Source organism: Misgurnus anguillicaudatus, chromosome 1, assembly GCF_027580225.2.
Source record: "Misgurnus anguillicaudatus chromosome 1, ASM2758022v2, whole genome shotgun sequence".
In the NCBI taxonomy this organism is placed as follows: domain Eukaryota; kingdom Metazoa; phylum Chordata; class Actinopteri; order Cypriniformes; family Cobitidae; genus Misgurnus; species Misgurnus anguillicaudatus.
In genome coordinates this window covers 25,821,274-25,829,489 of record NC_073337.2, presented here as the reverse complement: position 1 = coordinate 25,829,489, position 8,216 = coordinate 25,821,274, and the positions used below count along the sequence as shown (strand labels likewise).

Sequence of the window (8,216 nt, the reverse complement as noted above, 5' to 3'; positions counted from 1 at the left end):
AACCCATAGAACGCAGCAGCTCGGCTCATCTTCCAGGAGCCCAAAATGGCTCATGTAACCCCGCTCTTTACTGTATATCTCTTCATTGACTACCGATTGAAGCCCATGTCAGGTATAAGTCACTACTAGTCACCTACAGAACTTTTACTGGGACTGCACCAGCATACACATTCTTACACCCCATCCAAATCCTTCACTAAATCACATTCCTGCTCATTTTCCTTCACTTCTCCCTGCCGGTTAAATCATCTTCCCATTGCAATCCGGTCAGCCACATCTCTTGCAAAAACAATTAAAAATCTTTATGATAAATCTTTATTAAAAAAAAACACCAATTCTCTCTTTCTTTCCCTACAGGTATTGTTTCGGAATAATGAAAACTTGTAAGTTGATATAAGCACTTTTTGTATTATTGCCTCCCTATGACAAATCACTTAATTGTTTCCTAATCGCTTGGGATAAAGCATCTACATGTAATGTATAGTGTGTAATATCTACCCAGACTTTGTTACATATAAACAATGTTTTTTCTAGACAAAATGTTTAAACACACATCTACAGTAAGGTGACCAAATGTCCCCCTTTTTTACGGGGAAGGTCCCGTTTTTAAGGTGACCAGATGTCCCCGTTTTCTGGGGACAGTCCCGTTTTTTGGTGTTTTGTGCTCCATAAACCACAACAATAAAAAGCAAAACGTTCGAAAAGGTTTTGTCCCCGTTTTTCAATGATATTTTGACCATTGAACTATGAAATGTCCCTGCTTTTCATTTTTTTTAAATCGGGTCACCTTAATCTACAGTAACATACCGTACATGGATGTCCATGCATGCATACAGACACAGAAATTACACAGACACAGCAGGTGTTATAAAGGGCTTTACTGAGAATTCAAATTTTCGAATATAGTAAAAAAAATTGTAAATCTTTGTAAAGTTTTTCTCTTAGCTGCCTTTACTGCAGTACATTCATAGTCTTTCACCGAAAGTACATAGCGTTATGTCGCTTTTATGCTGTTTAAATACTCTTTAGTTAAAAAAATAATAATTTTTACAACATTTAAATATATTCGCCTTACAAAGCTTGATCGTTAACCCGAAGCATCATTATATTAGAAACATGAAAATCAGCATAGTCTTGTTTTAAGAGAGAGACTGGACTGGTGTCCCTTTGGCTTTAATTAAACAACATTCACAGAATGTCAGTCTTCCAGCTTTTTCCGGAAACCTTTTCCTCTTATGTAGAGATGGAGGGATTTCAGCTCATCCATGGCTCTCTCCTGAATACTCTCATCATCGAGCTATGGTGTAAAAACACAAACAAGTTGCTTTATTGACTCTTCAGTGGTTGGTATAAAATGTAAATATGGGTTCATACTTACGTTTTCACTCGCATTGTTCAGTTTTTGTAGCTGTAGGATCGCTGCCTGAATAGGCTCCAGTTTACTGGAACGCACAGGAGCCGTGTTATTAGCTTTGGTATATAACCTATCGCATCCTTTTTTTGACTGAAACAGAGAAATAGCGACAAACAGATTTGTTAGTTTTATGGCGATGGGCTAGTCAAAACCCTAATGTTTGGTTAGAAACCAGAAGTTGAAAGTTTTTGCTGCAAAATGCCAAAACAGGTGTGGTTTAAGCTGTGCTGGTCTTGCTAGCGCTGGTTTTGCTTCCTGTTCACCAGTTGGTGAATCTGGTCAACCTGCATGGCTTTCTGGTGAAGTTGGTTGACCAAAGAAAGTTGTTCTGGTTAAGTTAGTGAAGAAGTTTTTATGTGAGCCATGTGGTATGTATGACGTGATTGTATGGATTAAGACCCTACATCAGTGTTCTTCAACCCTGGTCCTGAAGGACCCCCTTCCAGAAAGTTTTAGATGTAGCCTTATTTAAAACACCTGAGCCAGCTCATCAGCCTCCTTCCAGAATGTCTCCCTAACAAGCTGATAAGTTTAAACTGGTTGTGTTGGTTTAGAGGACATCCAAAACATTCTGGAAGGGGGTCCTCCAGAACCAGGGTTGAAGAACACTGCCCTACATGATGTTACATGGCACAGTTATCCTTTATTCCAATGAGAAATTGTGATTAACCCTTTGCTGACCTTATAGACACAGGACTCCAGTCGATCCATGATATGTATGAGCTCTGTATGGGGGTTAATTTCTCCTTTGCGATGGACCGGTGACTTTTCCTCCGTCTTAACCAGCACGTTTTCAAAGAGATCGAGGATTTTCAGCAGGACGCAGCTGTGGAGATCTTTCTGAAGAATTAAAGATACAGTACAATTTACATTTGAGACTTAAAGCTGAGACTGAAACCCCTTTGGGGTTGGCATATTTCTGTACATTTTGCAACTTTAAGCCTCTTGTTGTGGAGCTTAAAGGTAAAAAATAACAAATGCCTATGTGTCTAGACATGCATATGCACTTTCGTCAGAAGGTGACCTGATTGAAACATGTTTAAGCTACAGTATACAGACACCAACAGATTTAGTTTTTATAGAAATTGTACACTGGTCCACTAAAGGTCCTTAGCTGTCACAGGGGCAGTAAAGATATGTATATATTTGGTTCCCAAAATGTACCTCTGAGGAACTTATATGAACACTTTTGGTGCAAATGTGTACTTTTTGTATGGGTAGCACCCCAATGAAAACTAGAGACCGTTGCTCTTTATATGAACTGATTATAAGATCTCCGTATAAAATGTCTTACCTTTTTTCGAATTTTGTCAAAGAGGTTGTGTTTTAAAAGGATACTCTCACCGTCTGCAGCTATCTGAGAGGGTCATAAAAACCAAACATTAGGGGCAAATCTTAAGGGCATTTTAAAAAGAGAAAGCATGATGGTAAACTGATTCTGTATTTAAGCACCTGGCTTTGCAGATTTAGTTGCACACTTTTGTTATCGACATTGTAACATTTGTCCCATGGCAATAAGAGTTATTTGGTATGTACAGGTGCAATGTGCATGCAGGTACATGCATGTGAGAAATGGGCAATGCATTTCAGTTATAATTCGTACTTTGTAATAGTAGGATCAGATTACAGTACTTACCAGATCCTTGCTGACCTGTCTAGCCATCGTCACCACTATGCCCAGATCAAAACAAGGTGGATCTGTGACACACTTGGCATCTTCGTACACCGCCGTACATTCGTGGATCGGAATGCCAAAAGTCAGGAGCAGACAAATGTATTGCAAAGCACCGGCCATGTTTAGGCTTCAAGTTACAAAGTGAAATTGCGAGATCCTCACAGATAAGCCTGTCTTACTCCTTTCTTCCCTGCTTTGCCTTTTCTCTGGTCCTCACCTTTGTATTTATTCTTGTTTCCTGGTGACGTCAGCTTCCCCCCCTTGGACTTTTTCTTCGTTTCGGATTCGGTGCTCCACGTCGTATTCTCTATCCAGCGGGGAGCCGGTGATGTTGTCGCTGAGGAATGCAATGTTAGTTTGCAGCTTCTCACTTTTGAGGGAGTTTAAATATAAGAAAGTCACCACAGCATTGAAATACAAGTGTATAATGAGGTCATGACATTTCTGTGGCTTGAGTTTGTCCCAGATTCTAAAACTCTACGCAAACCACAGTCTTGGTCAAGGAAAGTTCATTAAAGAAAACTTTTCATCATGGTTTTATTTTCATCAAATTTCATCACGATAATTCTATAGTCATTTTAATACAGTCAGAAGGCAGCTTATGTAACATTTGCAGGGTTCTTGTGGTAGGTTGGGCAACTTTCCAATCTCTTAGAAATAATTTGAAAATCAGCAAAAGATGAAAGGAACAGGTAAGAGGTCACTAATGGAAACCCATGTGGGAGAGTTTAAAAATCTAGGCCACTTTTCAACTCTTTATCTTGCATGACATTCTTGTTTTTTAAGGTCAGTTGCATCAAATGTGAAAGGTTTTACTTCACTGTCACGCTATTGACTTTTCTTTCATTGTACTTTTATTAATCATAGGTTTGAATTTTATTTACCCTACACTTTCTGAATAAAGTACAAACCTGTACCTTCCTCTGTCACTGGGGTGGTACCCTCATATGTACCTTTTTGTACCTGTATGGGAATACAAATATTGAAATACAATATTATACCCTAAGTACCTATTGTGTACCTTTATGGACCAATTTTGTTCCAGTAAAATGTTAGGGGTACAAAACATCTGTACCTTTAAAGGTAATGTACCCAAAAGTTATTGTATTGTAGGGTACAAAATGAAACCTTAGGGTACCACCCCAGCGACAGAAAAAGTACAGTCTTGTATTTTATTTTATTGTACTACTTTTATGGACACTTTTAAATTCTTGGAGACTCTGTAACATGCTGTAATTTATTTTTGCCTCTCATGTATATATTTAAGATTAAACGTCCCAGATTGGGACAAGAATACTGTTTAAATATAAGAGTCCATAGACAATATGAAGTTTTCATAGTTTGCTTTCATATAATATTGAAATGTTTTATGTCATCAATTTTGCCAACAAAACATTTTGTAACTCTTGTTGCAGAAGTTAATAAACTTGGTTACCAATGCCACACACTATCAGAAAAAAGTACAAAACTGTACTTTTTCTGTCGCTGGGGTGGTACCCTAAGCCTAAGGTTCCTTTTTGTACATATACAAGTATACAAAACATAATGTTGTACCTTTTTGGGTACCTTTAAAGGTAGTATGTGCAGTCAAATGTTTTGTAAGGGGACGTGCACACGAAGGCGTTTACGCCGGCGGCGAGAATATGTTTTAAACTGTTTCCAATGGAAGCGCCATGCTTTTCAAAAATGGCAGCAGCTGATGGGTTTTGTCCACGCTGAGCGCCAGCACTCACCAGTTTTTCATCGCTCAGCGCCCAGAGTTTGTGTGAAACACTCAGCTCGTCAATGTCACTTCTCACTTGGCCGTCCAATCATAGTGGAGGAGCAATTGGACAAATATCACAACAACCAACTGGCGCATTGTTCAACAACTGATACCCAAAGCAGAAGTATTATAGCAACCAAATAGGTTAGCTGAAAAAACGCTGGCAAGCGCCCACAGTTGGCATCCGCCTGCTGTTTTCAGTTGTGTTTAAACGGTTTGGTGTACACGCCTCTTACATTTAACTGGTATAGGTCTTCAGAGGTACACAATAGGTTCTTAGGGAATAATATTTTACCCAAAAAAGGTATATATATATATATATATATATATATATATATATATATATATATATATATATGCTTGAAATGGACTGAAATAATACAGCAAGTTTGCAATTAGTATTTTTGTTTGTTTAGTATACTAATGTATTAGCAAAGTGACTGCCACCGCAGATTGCTATCAAACACACTACATCTTTGGAGTGATGAAAATGATGTGGCAGAACATGAATTCTTATGTCATGCATGTGTAAATGCGCTTAATATAAAGTTTCCTTAAATGTTTTTGTGGGGTTGTATGGTTCCGTAAACATCTACGGAACCTTGTTGTTGCACTAAAGCAGTAGTAACTTTTTTAGCACTGCCCCCCACCCCTCTTAATCAGCCTTATTTTTTGTGGTTATGAAAAATGTATGTTTTTTTAAATACACTATATTGCCAAAAGTTTTGGGAGACCTTGGCACATCTCATTCTTCATCCACAGGGTTTAACATGGAGTTGGCCTACCCTTTGCAGCTATAACGGCTTCAGCTCTTCTTGGAAGACTTTCTACAAGGTTTAGGAGTGTGTTAATGGGAATTTTTGACCATTCTTCTAAAAGCACATTTGTAAGGCCAAACACTGATGTTGGACGAGAAGGCCTCGCTTAAAGTCTCTGCTCTTATTCATCCCGAAGATGTTCTATTGGGTTGAGGTCAGGACACTGTGGAGTCAAGTTCCTCCACACCAAACTCGTCAGGTTTCTCCACACCAAACTCGCTCATTCATGTCTTTATGGACCTTGCTTTGTGCACTGGTGCACAGTCATGTTGAAACAGGAAGGGGCCATCCCCACACTGTTCCTACAAAGTTGGGAGCATGAAATTGTCCAAAATGTCTTGGCATGATGAAGCATTAAGAGTTCCTTTCACTGGAACTAAGGGGGCCAAGCCCAACCCCTGAAAAACAACCCCACACCCATTCCCCCCTCCACCAAACTTTACACTTGGCACAATGTAACAAAACAGATAGATGAATAATCAGGATGGCAAAGATTCAGCCTTTCTTCACCCCCAGAAAGATCAAAGATGATAATCTGTAAGTACTGTGACAGTCAGAAAATGGCTGATTGAAACCCCTGTAAAGCAGTCAGGCAAGTACCGTTCTCCTGGCGACTGCCAAACCCAGACTCATCCATCGGATTGCTGGACAGTGAAGCTAGATGCTTTGCATTGACCATGGTAAGGTAAGGCTTGGATGCAGCTGCTTTGCCATTGAAGCCCATTCCATGAAGGTCTCTAGCCATTGTTCTTGAGCTAATCTGAGGGCCACATAAAGTTTTAGGTCGGTAGTTATTGTCTTTGCAGGAAGTTGCTGACTTCTGCGCACTGTGTGTCTTAGTATGCGCTGACCCTGCTCTGTGATTTAACATGGCCTACCACGGCCGTGAAATTTTCTGTTTCACAAATTTCACAAATGGACTTATTGCACTGGTGGCAACCAATCACTGTACCACACTTGAACTCCTGAGAATGACCCATTCTTTCACAAATGTTTGTAAAAGCTCTCTGCATGGTGATTGATTTTATACACCTGAGGCCATGGAAGTGAGTGGAACATCTAAATTCAATGACTCGGAGGAGTGTCCCAAAACTTTTGGCAATAAAACTGGGGCCACCCTGGCACCATCTCGCGCTTCCAAAAGTTTGGGAAGGATCTTTGTAAAAGAAAAATGTTCTTCAGAATACAAAACTATAAGAAATAAATTATTCTTTTGAGAACCTTTAAAGGTGACATCGGATGGTTTTGCTATGACATCGCTGGGAACCACTTTTATTTTGAAGAGTTACACTGTTGTACATTGTTAGTAGGGTAAATAAGTACACTGCTGACCGGTAAATGACTTACACAGGGCTGTCATTACAAAAGCATTTGCCATTTCTTAGAACTGAATATTAAAATGTGCATGTATACATCGAGGCACATTAAAGTTTATTCCTTGCCACAATAGTGGTGCAGGTGTAGTACTTTTGCCCTCTGTAATGTTTACACGTCAAAACCTATCCAAGCTTTCGATTCTGTTTGTATGCAGTCTCAACATGAACATCATCTTGCTGTGCAGTCCCCACTCTCAAGGAATTTCCAGCTTTTGGTGTTGAACGTCTCGCATCTTTATTAAATAAAATGTGAGAAAAGGGGTTGAAATGAATGTGGAGGGGTTGGGGGGCTTTCCACAGTCATTGTCTGTCGTAAAGCCACTTTGTCTCTATGCACACTTTATCAGCCTTTACTCGATTTCCTTGAAATGCAGGTCGGTGTAAACAGGATGCAGTTTAAGCTGCTTAAAGGAATCGGTTTCATGCTGGCATTGCAGGTTTAAATGATGGAGTTTCAAACTCAAGTAACCAGGAGCTTATTTGGCATTTTATCATTTTGCGCATTCCCAGGGAATCAAACCTTGACTTTGTCATTCCTAGGCCAACTCAGCTACAGAAAAGCTAAACAGATGCAACGTAGCATAACAATGATGTACAGTTGTGTTAAAAAAAATAGCAGTGCAACATCCTGATAAACCACTGTTATTAGTAGTAGTACTATTTTTGCATTGCAAATTATTTTACATACATATGGTAATGATATCCACAATACTTGTTCTGAGTAATTGACTCATTTATTACAAGGAGTGTGATCAAAATAGCAGTGTGAAGTTTAATTAGAAAATGAGTTTATTCTGTGAAAAAAACAGCTCCTCCTTGTCCTTTATTAAGAAAGAAGGGAAGCAAATGTGTCACCTAATGTTATGAAACATTTGCTGCTGAATTTCTAAGTAAAATGGGTCGTTCCAAACACTGCTCGGAGGAAAAACATACTTTGATTAAAAAGTTGATTTGAAAGGGATAAATGTATAAAGAAATTAAGCAAAGTTTAGGATGCTCAGCTAAAATGCTTTAAAGGGAAACTCCACAGCTCTCCTAGAGTTAAACATCAGATTTTTACAGTTTTGGAATCCATTCAGCCGATCTCCAAGTCTAGCGTTAGCACTTTTAGCATAGCTTAGCACAATCCATTGAATCTGATTAGCCCATTAGCATCGCGCTAAAAAGT

General features: G+C 39.1%; 1 protein-coding gene across 1 annotated transcript; it reads right to left on the bottom strand.

Moving 5' to 3' along the window:
• Positions 1–890: 890 nt before the first annotated feature.
• LOC129432284 (uncharacterized) lies at positions 891–4,125 on the bottom strand. Its single transcript, XM_055190601.2, has 5 exons — positions 3,051–4,125; positions 2,709–2,771; positions 2,096–2,254; positions 1,379–1,504; positions 891–1,297 (listed from the first exon to the last, which is right to left on the bottom strand). The coding sequence occupies exons 1-5, from the start codon at positions 3,207–3,209 to the stop codon at positions 1,199–1,201; spliced, it is 606 nt and encodes a 201-aa protein (XP_055046576.2). The 5' UTR covers positions 3,210–4,125; the 3' UTR covers positions 891–1,198.
• Between the last annotated feature and the right edge of the window lie 4,091 nt (positions 4,126–8,216).

What these genes read in the sequence shown, in the direction of transcription:
- LOC129432284 (XM_055190601.2), bottom strand. Translation starts at nt 3,209, where the DNA reads ATGGCCGGTGCTTTGCAATACATTTGTCTGCTCCTGACTTTTGGCATT. An exon ending in TTGACAAAATTCGAAAAAAG is followed by an intron (nt 2,255 to 2,708) that starts GTAAGACATTTT and finishes TTAATTCTTCAG; the next exon opens with AAAGATCTCCACAGCTGCGT. An exon ending in TGAACAATGCGAGTGAAAAC is followed by an intron (nt 1,298 to 1,378) that starts GTAAGTATGAAC and finishes TTTACACCATAG; the next exon opens with CTCGATGATGAGAGTATTCA.